Source organism: Syzygium oleosum, unplaced genomic scaffold (genome assembly GCF_021117445.2).
Source record: "Syzygium oleosum isolate NSW1041296 unplaced genomic scaffold, Sole_v2.1 Sole_v2.16, whole genome shotgun sequence".
Classification (NCBI taxonomy): domain Eukaryota; kingdom Viridiplantae; phylum Streptophyta; class Magnoliopsida; order Myrtales; family Myrtaceae; genus Syzygium; species Syzygium oleosum.
Genome location: NW_026607500.1, coordinates 8,493,836 through 8,508,299, shown reverse-complemented (window position 1 = coordinate 8,508,299; position 14,464 = coordinate 8,493,836). Strand labels below are relative to the sequence as shown.

Below are 14,464 nucleotides of genomic sequence, written 5' to 3'. Positions count from 1 at the left end.
TACGCATGAACCGAAGAATCCTCGAGACGAGTTTCGAGTACTAATTATATGTGGGTTACATGGAGAAGCATCTGGGGTTTGATTTGGCAGCCCTGGCCTTGAGGGCTGGCGCGTCCTGGTGATCAGAAAGCCCGACCGATTCCGACTTCCGGTGCCCATACGGCCTCGGGAGGTTCTCCGGCACGATGGTCTCGAGGGAGTTGAGCTGCCAGGGCGGGCAGGACCGCTTCTCGCTCCACCTCGCGATCGTCGCGACCTTGCCCTTTTGTTGTGCGGCCGTCCCTAGCGACTCGCTGGCCATGGCGGCTTCGGTGACCTCGCCGAGTCCCACGAACGAGCTGCCCATCCCCACCAGCCCGATCACCATCATCGCCACCCTCGCCGCGCCCGGCCGCCGTCCCGGCTGCGCTTGTTCGTTCCTCCCCCTGCAAATATCACATCCGATCATACGTCTAAGCAAAAGAAAATGAAGAGACCCCTTAATGGCAAATTGCATGTACCGATACAAAAGGTGAAGAAAACGAAGCGCAAATGACTAGAACTCACCATGCGACTTGTACCGTTCTTGGAGCCATGGAAGAAGTAGAAGAAGTAGAAGAAGAAGAAGGGTTGCTCGAGCGAGGTGTGGGAGGAGAGGGACTGAGGCAGCAGGCAGCAGCCATGGCCATCTCTCTCTCTCTCTCTTTCTCTCTCTAGAAGAATCTAATGGCGATGCATAAGTAACAAAGAAGAAGAGGACTATAGGGGCTTTATATATAGAGAGAGGAGGAGGTTGAAGCTTTTGGGGTTGGTCATGTCAAGGTGTGCTTGAGAAGGACCCCCTGTTTGCTTTGGACACGTGGGTTGGACCCTTCCATCCAATCAAGCCGCCAGTTCTGGTAGAATTTCACTTCCAAGATCTCTGGTTTCATAGATCTCAAAAAGGAAAGGCGGAAGGAAGTACCGTTTCAAACACGATCCATTTAGAATCGGAAAGGAATCCCGACATTACATAGAGTCGGTGCTTTCTCGATCCATCCAAAATCAAGTCATTCATGACTAGACATGGACAATATTGCGCAAACCCCCTTGTAAGTCGAACTCGAGATCGAATCGATCAAATGACGTATCGAATTCGAGACCCCGAGCTTCTCGAGTCGCAAAGTCCCGATTGTCTTCTACCAAATTGATCTGCCGGTTTGGTATGGTTTGGAACGAGGGTTTAAGACAAGGACTCTTCACGTACGTTTTCAACGGGGATACGTTTCCAACTTACTTGCTTGCCGTGTTCCACGACTTATGGGGTGGGAAGCGTCTTGGGAAGGGCTTCCTTTGCGTTCAGTTCAAAGAGAGAGAGAGACATCAACCTCGACATCCATGAAAGCTTCCAAAAAATTTCAATTTGGGACTTTGTGGGATCCGATGAGCTTGCAAGTTTCACGTGCTTTTCCCCTCTATTCCGGTGCTTTCCTTCGATTTGGCTTATCGTCTTTCGCCGGATTTGAAAGTTTCCCTCCAATTTTCGCGGGCGAAACCGCTTTACGCGGAAATTACGGCGATATATGTATTTAGGTGCCATTTCCTACTCCCCGCTTCATCGGAGTCGGTCACTCGAGGAACCGTAGAAATGACATTTCCCGCTGCCGTCCGCTCCATCGTCTCGCCGCACGCTCTCTCGATCATTCGCGTTCGATAAGCTGTGTTTCGGTTTTTGTTTCGAGTCTATCTGGATTTCTGTAAACCGTGCTCCTGATGAAGAAGCCTGATAAAAGAGAATGGCGCTTGAGATCTGAAGTCACGATGAATCTAGCGAAAAAAAGAAGAAATAGAATGAACATTCCTGTGCAAAACGAACAGAGATAGTTAAATGATATTATCAATTTTGGTGGGGGTTAAAGAAGGAATATTTGGTTCAGGTTTCTCTTACAAAGAGCGAATGAGATAACCTCTTCGATTGAGTGAAACAGATGGTACAGAATGCTTAATTTTCCTTTTATCTCTACATAACCTAGATTATACTCGAGCACAAACTCGTGAAAATGTGATTATAAGACTATCATATTGTGCTTATTAAAACAAGCACCACAAATCCTGTCGGGCACTGCACAGATTGGGTAATTACTTTAGTCTTTGAGTGCTTGACTAAGTTGTGCAAAGTAAGGCATGATCTAGTAAGAAAGCTCGGAGTTGCACCAGCTAGATGAGATGATGGATACCGGTTAGAAAGATAAGGACAAGAAGTTTTGAAGGAGTGTCATTGAATGCCTAATCCAATCTCACTGTTTGTGAATGCAAGCTCTGTTGATTTTGTTCTTGTCCATTAGCAAGCTGAGCTCTGAGGTTGCAACTCAACGCAAGGTCACGGGTAAATTTCGAACTTCTCGGCTGCAATCGCGACAGTCCTTGTTTCCTTTTGTGCTAAACCATTTAATTGCACAATCTTCATGTAAAAGTCTCAAGGGCACCCTTGCAGCTGCACTCCATCTTACGATGTATTTCCTTCCTGACATACTTCAAGACAAATCCTGCGCACACTGCTTCCTCTTCAGGAATCTCTTCATCATCATCTTCCTCATGAGTAGGAGCGATTTGATCTAATTTACCAAGAAATGATGTTATATAGAGCCAAATCTGTCCATAAATGACAGATATAAAATACGTTTGGTTAATTTTCGTGAGTGCTCATACTTTTAAGCTCACCATAAACCGGTAAAGTGAAGACTATACATCTAAACCACTAGCGAAATTTTAAATATCATAATCGTGGGCAGCAAAAGAAGCAGATCTCAACAATTACCATATTTTGTCCCGAAACCTACAGTTACCTTAGATATGGTGGCATGAAGTGAACTTCTCTGCAAAAAGCATAGTCAACCACTTTGGCATCCGTTCTAATTAGCTATAACTTACCAAAATGACCCAATAACTCATCACTGTCAGTTCTAGTCGAAACAATGAAGAAAATGCAACTCCGCATCAATAATCCAATTCTCGTGATGATCCATATAAGACAAACTTAAATCATAGGAGTACTCAAGGACCCTAGAAACGATGTTCCAAGACAAGAGTTGCTGAAATGCAGCAGAACTAGAGACTCCTACCATAAAAAAAACTTCATAAAGGAAAAGGAAGCGGGGGGGCTCACTTGGGATTTTAATGCCTTTCACCAGGCATCCTTGCTGAAGCAGGTGTTGTGACAGCAGCGGGGGACATGTTGGATGCAGGTGTAACGGGAAGAGAGGCACATCTGTTCCGACGCAACACGGACATGGAAAATTGGACACTGAAGGGCTTTCTAGTGGCACGCCTTAGGGTCTGAACTCAGGAGGCAGCTTTTCTCGGCCACCTCGGGTGTGGGAACTTTCTTCTTGAAGCTCAAAGCTCGCAGGAATCATCCTGAAGAAAGATCTACCTTTGCTGGAACCATGCTTGCTGCTAGAGCTGCTACCAAAATGCTTAGGAGGAATCCGAAGGGAAAGATCAGTGCGCCTTCCACCAGGTCCAAGACCTAAAGCTTCCTCTCAGCTACTTGTGGTTTCATCATCGAGCTGCATGTCACGGAAACGCCATGATTTTTGCTTAAGCCCTTTCATTTTTCAACAGTGAATTTGTGTCCATGCTTTTCTATAGATGTACGCCAGAAGCCAAACCATGTAAATCTAGCATTGAGTTTCCCTCATTTCTTTAGACGTACAAGCGCCAAGTCATGTTCGTCTGGAATTTAACCGCACTCAGGTTTCTCTACTCTTTCCTTTTTGATAGGTCTCCCTACTTTTCTCACTCAAGCTAAATCGAGATCTTGAACCATAGCTTAAGCAAATTTTCGGAGCGGCGAGAGCAATGGAAGCGGAAGACGGGGGCACAACATCGAGCTCAAAGAGCTCAAGTCGAAAGCACGAGATACGGAGAGAAGATATCCGACGGTCGGTTTTCTCGTTTTTGGAATTTGCCAATTAACTAAAAATAGTTATACTGAGTGTTCGGGCTTGTGTAGGCATGATCTCGACAAATGCGAAAGACCTATTGATTATATCACAAAGATCTTGTTAACGAATAATGTCTGCACCCATTAAAACACAACAATGTAATTTTGTCGTAATTACTGAGATTCGTAATGGTAAAATGTGGGTAATGGTGAAAGTCTGGGTCACCACATCAAAAGTGTCCTCTCATCGTCGTGCATCAATACCACTATATAAGAATTAGGGGTGAATGGTTCCTGGTCCGGTCCGGTCCCACCCAAGAACCGGAAATCGGATCGGGAGGACCGGTTTCCATTTTCTAGGATCGAGGACCGGACCGGACCATCGGTCCGGTCCGGTTCCAATGGAACCGATCACGTACTTTTAAATTAGGCTTTCTATTTTAAATAAATAAATATATTTATTTTTCTATTTTCAAATAGAACCAATCACGTTCCAATGGAACCAATTTCATTTTCCAATGGAACCAATCCTTAAAAAAATTGGTAAAGGCAAGAGGGAATAGATTAGACTTTCTTTTTTTCTTCAAAAAATTTAAAAAGTAAATATATATTTATCGGTCCGGTCCGGTCCGGTTCCCACCCTAGAACCGGGAACCGGACCGCCCGGAAACTGGTTCCACTTTTAGGAACCGGGAACCGGATCGATACTCTCGAGAACCGGACCAAACCGGCCAGTCCGGTCCGGTCCGGTTCGGTCCCGGTTCGAGCGGTCCATCATGCTCACCCCTAATAAGAATGAGTGTTTTACCCGCAACTGAAACTAATTCTTGTTAAATGAGCCATGTGTACACGTTCCTCGGACTCGGTAATCCGACGTGGAAACCGGTTCGGGTACAAAAATATGTTCGGATTTTTATTTTCGCTTAAAATAAAGCGATTTTCTTGAAAATATTTTCACGCATGAAAGGATAAATTTTCGAGGCGCAACAACAGTAAAATCATACCTATTAATGGGGTTTAATTTTTTTTTTCGGTCCATGTGAATTTCCTTATCATTAGATCAGATCAATCCCATTTCAAAAATTTATGAGACTTATATCGGGTCGTGCTACAAATTCTACACAATTTTTACATTATAATTCGTACAGTCTACTCCACCATCTGCTGACGAAACCTGCACAACATTCTAGCTTTGACTCGATATACATTAGATAATGATTAATTCTACTTTTATTTAGTTGTTTTGGGCTAGCACCCCTTTTTCGCAGTGTCGATTTTTTTTTTGTTGGATTGTAACTGAACTGATTTATATGATGCAACTCTTTTTTATTCCAATAAGATGAGGTCATTGTTTCTTTTTACGTTTATTAATATAAATTTACTTTCACATGTTGTTTAGAGATTTAGGTGGTTTTGTCTACGTGTTGTTTTACTAGATGATGCCTAACATAGGACATTGTTAGTCTTATGCATTGTTATATTTTATACATTTGAGCAAATATTTTGATCGGGTAGTATTATATTTTTATTTAAAGTGTCCTCTATTTTCAAAAAAATTATTACTTTAATCAAATGTTTCAACTATCATAACCATTTAACACGAAATACTAACCACTTAAGAAATTATTTATAATATAGCTTGTAATATATTTTGTTCAAAGGTTTTCTTTTTTGTTTGGAAGTATTTGAAGAGAGTAAAAAGAAAAAAAAATCATCGAATAAATGTAAACAAACGGACAAACACGTTTTTAAGAAACTTCAATGAAAAATTTGTGATGACGAGCTTCTATCGTTTAATCGTGATTTTTTTTCCCTTTTTTGTCCTAGTCTTATGTTAAATTGAATTTTTATAATTTAAAGTAATGTCTATACTTATCTAATTTAAAACTTAAATTTTTATAATTCAAACCGATGTCTTTACTTATCTAACTTAAATATTTTTTTCCCTATCCTCGTTAATGGTAAAAGGAATCCGTCGGACAAAATCGCCAATTACACAAATAATTATGGAAACTTAGTCTTAGAGTATTTAATCAACACAAATAAAATGTTCGAGGGACCAATCTGAAAATTTACAAAAGTTAATGAGGACCAAATATCGGAATTTCGCAAAGTTTTCCCACGGACCGATGCCTATATATAAGAAGATTTTCCCGTTGGCTTCTTCCTCCCTCCTCCTCTGCAACTTCGAACTTCATCGTCTCTCCCTTTCTCTATCTCTCTCTCTCTCTCTCTCTCTCTCTCTCTCTAGCTCGCTCGAAGAAACCCCAGAAGAAACCCACCGAGGAACCCCAGAAGAAACCCACGAAAGTTCTCTCTCAGAGAACCCAGATTCCTGCAAATCTTTGAACCCAGATTCTCTCTCTCTCTAGCTCGCTCGAAGGAACCCCAGAAGAAACCCACGAAAGTTCTCTCTCAGAGAACCCAGATTCTTGCAAATCTTTGCACCCAGATTGTCTCTCTCTCTAGCTCGCTCGAAGGAACCTCAGAGAAAAACCCACCATCTCTCTCGCTCCGAGAAACCCCAGAAGAAACCCACGAAAGTTCTCTCTCAGAGAACCACAATTTCCTGCAAATCTTTGCACCCGTGCGGCTCTCTCTCTTTCTCTCTCTCTCTCTCTCTCTGAGTGAAAGTAATTTTGCGAAAACACATCGTTAATGGGTAAGCGTCGGCGAACAGAAATCGCCAAGATCGCCGATCCGGCCAAGCGGCTCGTGACGTACTCGAAAAGGCGCAAGGGCCTCTTCAAGAAGGCCTCTGATCTCTGCACGCTCTGCGGCGCTCGTGTTGCCGTCGTTGTCTTCTCCCCGGCCGGCAAGCTCTGTTCCTTCGGCGACCCCTCCGCTGAGGAGGTAATATCGGAGTACATTTGTGGCGGTAGCGGCGTGGCGCCGCCGATGGGTCTGGCCGAGTGGCTGGAGTGGATTGAGAAAGAGTGGGAATCTAGCGTGACCGAGGAGGAGATGGAGTCCCTGATCGCGAAGTATGAGGCAGCTCGTGATCTTGTGCGCAAAAGGTTGGAAGATCTGGTGAAGAATTCATCTGTAAACATTGGTGCCGGTGCCGATTCTGGAACAGGGGTTGGTTGTAATTCCGAAAATTTGAGCGATCAAGAGATAGATTTGGTTTTGGAGGGTTTTAAAGCTCGTTGCCCGGCTCTCTTTGAGGACTGCCTCTGCGATGGTGATGGCCACGCTTTCTGGACTTCACCGGAGAAGTCAGCCGCAGCCGGCGGAAATTTGGGAGTGGACTTCGCCCCCACGCGCTCTGATCTTGAGGGGTGCGGATTTAATCCCGACAACTTTCTTAATCTGTTTGGGGACTGCGTTGGTGACGGTGACCACAACAATACGTTGACTTTGCCGGAAAACTCGGCCATCTCGGGAGACGAGTCAATGGTCTGCGAACTTGAGGAATGCACATTTGATCCTGACGAATTTCTTAGTCTATTCAAGAACTGTGGCGGTGACAGTGGCAGTGACTGTTTCTTGACTTTGCCGGAAAACTCGGCCAACGGTGGTGGAAGCTCAGTAGAGGAGTTCATGCTCTGCGACCTTCATGAATGTGGGTTTAATCCTGATGAATTTCTTTGCCTCGAAGAGGACTTCGTCGGTGAGGCTAACCGTGACAATTTCTCGACTTTGCCCGAAAACTGGGCCATCAGCGGGGAAATCTTGAGGGCTGGAAATGATGCCGACCATATTCTTACACTTGAAGATCTAGATGTTCATCTATCAGCTATGATGCAAATGTGAATATATGTGGTTTCTCTTGTAAAACTGCATTATACATAATACAATCTCTTTTTCCAGTTCACTGGTTTAATGGCATTGGCTCTCTCTATTTCTTTCTTTTTCAATTCCTTGATCGATGGAATTCAGAATCGTCCTCGAAGCTCAGTAGTACAATGTTGTATCCAATTTCATTATGTTCATGTTAATAAAACCATGGCTCTGTTGAATCTTTGTGGCGACTCCTCTGTTTTTGCTGTATGGCTAGTCCCTGGTGTTGCGATGCTTAGGGTGCTTGTTCAATGTTCTGTGGACTTGTGGTCGAAAGTGTTGCTTCTTTAGTGCTTTCACGACACTACCTCAGATGCTGTCATTTTATTTCACTGCAAAACGGAATAAACCAAATGGGTAAGCGTGGCTGGTTAATATTAGGTGGGCAATATTTTGCAAGATAGGATTAGCTGATCATGGAGTTGAATCGAGTCCCCAGCATTTGATCTTGCCACGATCTTCTCGAGGGTGTGTGCGTCTCAAGAGAACATTGAGCGGATTGTTCGGCAGCTTTTTCGTAAGGAATATGAAAGAGGTTAAATTTGTGAAGGAACAGAATTGAATGCAGTATTGGTAGGCCTGTATATTTGCAATTCATTTGTGATCTTGCTGAAGACAGACGATATTTCCCCACTTGCATCTTTCTGAATGGACTTTGGTATAGACAAAAGATTGGGAGGATGTTGTTTGCTTGCCTTGCATTCTCTACCTATACTCTCATAGGCATCTTAGGTTCTGTTTCTTGTGCCAATGGTTGCTTAGTTTGCTACCAAAGGGTCTGTCTCTCAAGGGACCAAGTTCTAACAATAATCGTATGATATTTTAAGAAAGATTATGGTGCTTCCCTGTTGCAGATGATAAAGTGACTGGATTGGAGTCAGAGAAGTGGGCTTGGGACAATTCGCTTGCTCAGGCTGTAAGAGAAGCTCTTAATCCTTGGAGAAATCATGATGCAGAAGCAAAAAACGAATTCATAGTGCTGCCATTGTTGAGTTATTCCTGGTACGATTTTTTCTCGAATTGCTCTCATTGTCCAACAATTGAACTTTCTGTAAAACCGTGCTCTTGATGAAGACGTCTGATAAAAGATCATGGTGCTGCTATGATGAAATTGCTTGAGATTTGAAGTCATGAATCTAGAGAAAAAAGAAGAAATAGAATGAACATTCCTGTGCAAAACAACAAAGATAGGTTCGATAACAGACAAGCTATCACCTTCAAGATAGACAGACACTGTGCTTGCTAGTTGCTAAGAAGTGTTCATGGAATTTTGCCGAAACTCGAGCAGTTCCGGAATCGTCGAGCTCCACAGAGAATGTCATTGACCAGCGGAAATACTCCGAGAAGAGCTTATGCATGCCGGGTCAAGCTTTTGCCATATGGGTTCTTCTCTTAGAAGGTTTGATTCCTAGTCATCCACAGCATGACATGCAGCAGACTCACCCAGGATGAAGTCCTTGTGCTGCCATTAGACTCTGTAATAAGCATCAGCCCTTGTTCATGCAAGGAAAAAACAAAAGAAAAGATTGCATATAGATGCCACGAGCTGCACCATAAGTGGCCAAAGGCCCAGTTCTTGGACCCAACAGCTAAAAAAGCTTTCTTTTAAGGAAATGTTCGGGCTGTGTGGGCCCGGCACGCACAAACTTTCCTCTTCCTTTTGGCCTTTTCTTTCGTTTTCCATCTTTTCAGCCGCTGCCGCAGAGACGCTTGAGCAAGCTTCGATATGGGGTTGAAGTTTCTGGATTGGTACGTGAAAGATCGCGGTCTTCTCAGCTCTCGTCGGCGGCTCCATGGAGTTGTTCATGATCAAGACCGGCTTCTGTGTGAGGACTTTCCTTTTCTTTTTAGTTCCTTCTTTGCCTGTTCCTGCAATTCTTTGTTTTAACTTTTTCCGCTTCTTTGTTGGGTAGCTTGTAGCCAAAAAGATGGCGCGACAATGACTCCGAAATCGGCAGTTTTAGTCATTATCAAGCAGTTGAAATCACTTCTATCTAAAAAAAAATCTTGCTTTAAAGCTTTCGAGCGATGTTAGTGCGGCAGCTATTGTGTTTAGTCGAATGGGAGCAGATTTTACGGTGATGGGTCGTGTTCGAGTTTGTCTCTCTTCGGATGGAGGAGGCACCATTTAGCCGGTTGCTTTGTGGATGAAATTGGGGGTAGGATGGAAATTCATGATTTCAGTGGTATGTCTCTGTTGGTAGCTTGTGAAAGAGGAGGGCTCTGATTTGGACTGTCTATTGTGGCGCTGAACTGAACGTTCCCCCCGTTCTACACGAGAAGTAAAATGCGAAAAAATGTTGTTTTGGATGATGAATGGTGATGCCAATGAATGCGAAGCGTTCCGCTGTCTGTGGAGAAAGAAAGGATAGTTTATGCAACTAATATCTGTCTGTTCATCGATGACTTCTGTGGGAGAAACTTCTGAAAGATAGTTGTCGAGATAGTGGTTTTAAAACGGAACTTACGACAGCGGTGCACGTCTCAAGAGAACATGGAGCTGATTGTTCTGCAGCTATTTCGTAAGGAATATGAAAGAGGTTAAACTTGTGAAGGAACACGCAATTGAATGTGGTAATTGAAAGGCCTATATGTTTGCGATTCATTTGTGATCTTGTTGAAGACAGACGAGCTTTCCTCGCTTGCATCTTTCTGAATGGATTTTGGTATAGACAAAAGATTTGGAGAATGTTGTTTGCTTGTTTGCCTTGATAACTACCTATGCTCTCATAAGCATCTTCATGACGAAGATGATCAGGTTCTTTCCCGTGCCATTGGTTGGTCATTTTGCTACCAAAGGGTCTAGCTTTCAAGGGATCGACCAAGTTCCATCATTGAAAGCATTATATTTAAGAAAGATTTACAGTGCTTGTATGTTGCAAATGATAAAGTGACTGTATTGGAGTCAGAGAAGCGGGCTCGGGAGAATTCGGCAGAAGCTCAGGCTGTAAGAGAAGCTCTTAATCCTTGGAGGAATCATGATGCAGAAGCAAAAATAATTCATAGTGCTTCCATTGTTGAGCTATTCCTGGTACGATCTTTTCTTTTCCGACTGCTCTCATTGCACATCACTAGACCTTTCTTTCGACAATGTTCTTGTTGAAAAAATCTGATAACATTCAGAACAAAGAGGTCTAAGTGGTCGAGCAATTTTGCTTATCTCCTTTTAGTTAGTGTGTAAACCCTGTTCTTCATGCAACATTATGGCTATGGGTCTTAATAATTCTGGCTGTTAGACTTTTGTATTATCAGTGGTCAGCCTTTCTGGCCCGCAAGCTTATTTCGACCCTTACATTAGCCCATTTTGTGGCTTTCTTGTTAACAGGGCTGAGGGACGACCGACGGGATGATCGCAACATAAGTTTATCTGATTATGTTTAATCTTTTCGCCTTCATACGTCGGCAAGGATTATTTAAACTCGGACGACTATACATGCCGATACTATAAGCTGCAGGAGCGAGACGAGGAAGTGAACTTCTAAACAACAGGGATCGTATTCTTGATGCTTGAAATGTGTCTTCAGGAAGATGAATTCAAAATTATGCCGGACGCATCTGCACAGCAGACTCCTCTGTCCTGGAATGAATTTAGAACATCCTGAAATGTGTTGATGCGATTTCGTCTTTGGCTGCTTGGCAATTAATTTCCTGTTCAGCGAGTGAGATTTTCCTGTATAGGGGTTCCACATCCGGAATTTTCTTTATGTACATCCCCTCATCATCATCCAAAAAACTACATTTTTGTTGGCATACTGCAGAAAACTCCTCTCCCGAGCTTCCACCGCCGATGGCGGATTTCTCCGGCAAAGTCAAGAAATTGTCACGGTCACGGTCACCGACGAAGTCCTCTTCGAGGCAAAGAAATTCGTCAGGATTAAATCCACACTTCTCAAGGTCGCAGAGCATCGACTCCTCTCCCGAGATTCCACCGCCGATGGCCTAGTTTTCCGGCAAAGTCAAGAAATTGTCGTGGTCACCGTCACCAACGCAATTCCCAAACAGATTAAGAAAGTTGTCTGGATTAAATCCCTACCCCTCAAGATCAGAGCGGGTGCTTTCGCCGGCGGCGGAAAAACAGGACTTTGTCAGTGACCGTGACCGTGATAATTTCTTGACTTTGCCGAAAAACTCGGCCGTTGGTGGTGAAAGCTCGAAAGAGGTGTTGATGCTCTGCGACCTTGAGGAGTGTGGATTTAATCCTAACGAATTTCTTTGCCTCGATGAGGACTTCGTTGGTGACCGTGACCGTGACAATTTCTTTACTTTGCCAGAGAACTGGGCCATCGGCGGTGGAAGCTTGGGAGAGGAGTTGATGCTCTAATATCTTGATGGCTGGATATGATCCGACCACTTTTTTACACTTGAAGATCTGGATGTTCCTCTGTGATGTAGATATGAATATATGTGGTTTTTCTTGTAAAACTGCATTGTACATAATACAATCTCTTTTTCCAGTTCACTGGTTTAATGGCATTGGCTCTCTCTATTTCTTTCTTTTTCACTTCCTTGATCGATGGAATTCAATCATTTTTTCTAACTGTTGAGGGTAGAGTTTAAAAACTACTTAAAGACATGATCTCAATCAAGCCAAAACCTAATATATTATCGTACCAACAAGATGACTGGATGCATGGTGCATTATAATTTTTAAACATTGAATATACTAACTGAAGATCAAATGTCAACACAAAAAAGTTTGTATGGAAGCAAAGCTGTTTGAGCAGTAATCGGCGGAAGTATGACCACGATTCTCAAGTGATGTTGTCAACACTAAACCCGGATCGTGTGCTGGTGCGGCTTCAGAAGCATATGCGATTCCCTTCATTCCTTTTTCCCCTGTAATGGGGCTGGGTGTGGATTTTGAGACTCATTATTTGCATATCCAAAAGGAAACTGTGCAATTTCGATGAACTGTGATCAGATTTGAATGGTGTAGTGGGAGGAGAGGAAAGAAAGGGAAGACCTGGTCCATGTCAAAGTAGGCCAAAAAATCGCGAGTCTAGAGGAAGAAGTGAATGGAACGACGACGAATCTGGTTGGCCGATCTTGAGGAGTCCAAGCGTAAACATGCAGCATTATGCTTATAGACAAAAGGAAATGCAGGTAAGCTATGTATCGCTATTTTGCAATTCTCGTCTGTCTCCTACTTCGGAAGTTCCTAATTGGGATGACAAATCAATTCCATGCTGAGGCTGGATTTATTTACAGGTACTTATGCAACGTTACGAATGTTACGACAATGAGCTGGATAAAAATCTCCTCCTCACACAGAATCGTCCTCGAAGGTCAGTAGTATAATGTGGAATCCAATTTTATTATATACATTTTGAATTTGCATATTGTAATTTGATGCAATTAGTTTCCATAAAGGAACGCATAGTGACTTGTGGTCTCACATAATAAGGTGGAAAGCTTTTCCAAACTAGATAAAATCCAACCCTGTTGAAGCAGGAACATTTTCATCCATATTTGCATTTGTTGTGGCCATTGATATGCTTAACTTACTTTTATGATGCTTTCTGATAAGTTTTGTGTTCACTTATGGTTCTGTTGGCTGACCACAGTTTCTGTTCGCTTTTGGGATTCGAGTTTATAGAGGAAGAAGAATTGGCACAAGAGGTTCAGGGACTGCAATGGGAAGAGGGCCTCATGAACGTCCATTAGATAAGATCATGATTGAGATCCTGAAACACTTGATATACAATATAGCCTAAGCAAAAGGTTAAATGAATGGAAGTATATTCAATAACATTGCAGATGCTTCGCTCCATAACTAAAGTTGAACCGTCGCTTCGTCCTTCCTAAGTTGCATTGTTGGATAATCTCACTAATCCTGATATAAGATGTGAATCTATGATGGAGCTTATTGACAGAGACAAGAAAGCAGATGTCAATCCCTAGAACTGCACAGATGTTGAAGTCCTTCTCTTTTGTGCTCAGTAGATGCTTTGCAAGACTGATTAGACGCTATCGTGCTAGGAATTGGCTAGTCCCTGGCATTACGATGCTTAGGGTGCTTGTTCAACGTTCTGTGGATTTGTGGTCAAAGTGTTGCTTCTTTAGTGCTTTAATGACACTACCTCAGATGCAGTCATTTTCTTTCGCTGCAAAAACGAATAAATGAAAAGGGTAAGTGTGACTGGTGATATTAGGTGGGCAGGATTTTGCGAGATAAGATTAGCTGATCATGGAGTTGATTTGAGAGTCCCCAGCATTCGATCTCGCCAAGAGCTTCTCGATTTGACCGAGTTCAAGAATCTTCACTTCAAGCAGGAGGTGTTTCCAGATTGATCAGAGGCTTAATAACAAACGAGCTGTCACCTTCAAGATAGACACTCTGCTTGCTAGTTGCTAATAAGTGTTTGTTGGATTTTGCGGAAACTCGAGCAGTTCCGGGATTGTAGAGCTCGAATCTCTGTCCTAAATGTAGATCGGATTGAGCATCAAATGTCATTGCCAAGCAGAAATACTCCTAGAAGAGCTTATGCATGCCATGACAAGCTCTTGCCGTATCGGTTCTTCTCTTAGAAGGTTTGATTCCTAGTCATCCACAGCATGACTGTGTAGCAGAATCACCCTGGATGAAGCTCTTGTGCTCATGTTAGACTCTGTAATAAGCATCAGCCCTCATTCATGCAATGAAAAATGAAAAGAAAAGATTGACATAAAGATGCCATGGGCTGCACCATAAGTGCCCAAGTTCTTGGACCCAACAGCTAAAAAAGCTTTCTTTAAAGGAAATGGTCGGGCTGTGTTGGCCCGGCAAAAACTTTCCTT

The 14,464-nt window shown here is 43.0% G+C and overlaps 2 protein-coding genes, 1 long non-coding RNA gene and 1 pseudogene across 4 annotated transcripts in view; 2 read left to right on the top strand and 2 right to left on the bottom strand.

Moving 5' to 3' along the window:
- LOC115686175 (protein CHLOROPLAST VESICULATION) overlaps positions 1 to 14,464 on the bottom strand; it is a 47,243-nt gene continuing 32,779 nt past the window's right edge. Inside the window, exons 2-3 of the mRNA XM_030611380.2 lie at positions 547 to 684; positions 1 to 425 (exon numbers count right to left, since the gene is read on the bottom strand). Coding sequence (XP_030467240.1) covers positions 56 to 425; positions 547 to 668 — 492 coding nt within the window. The 5' untranslated portion in view covers positions 669 to 684 and the 3' untranslated portion in view covers positions 1 to 55. The remainder of the gene's footprint in view (positions 426 to 546; positions 685 to 14,464) is intronic.
- Positions 2,245 to 3,649, bottom strand: LOC115686172 (uncharacterized; annotated as a pseudogene).
- Positions 6,151 to 7,878, top strand: LOC130140169 (uncharacterized). The gene has a single exon (XM_056318810.1). The coding sequence runs from the start codon at positions 6,563 to 6,565 to the stop codon at positions 7,658 to 7,660; it is 1,098 nt and encodes a 365-aa protein (XP_056174785.1). The 5' UTR covers positions 6,151 to 6,562; the 3' UTR covers positions 7,661 to 7,878.
- LOC115686177 (uncharacterized) lies at positions 9,385 to 14,230 on the top strand. 2 transcript variants are annotated; one of them, XR_008818180.1, is made up of 5 exons: positions 9,385 to 9,513; positions 9,601 to 10,718; positions 11,013 to 12,790; positions 12,896 to 12,972; positions 13,284 to 14,230. It is a non-coding gene; the product is annotated as an uncharacterized LOC115686177 (long non-coding RNA). The 2 variants fall into 2 exon arrangements; XR_008818179.1 differs by having other exon boundaries at positions 13,252 to 14,230.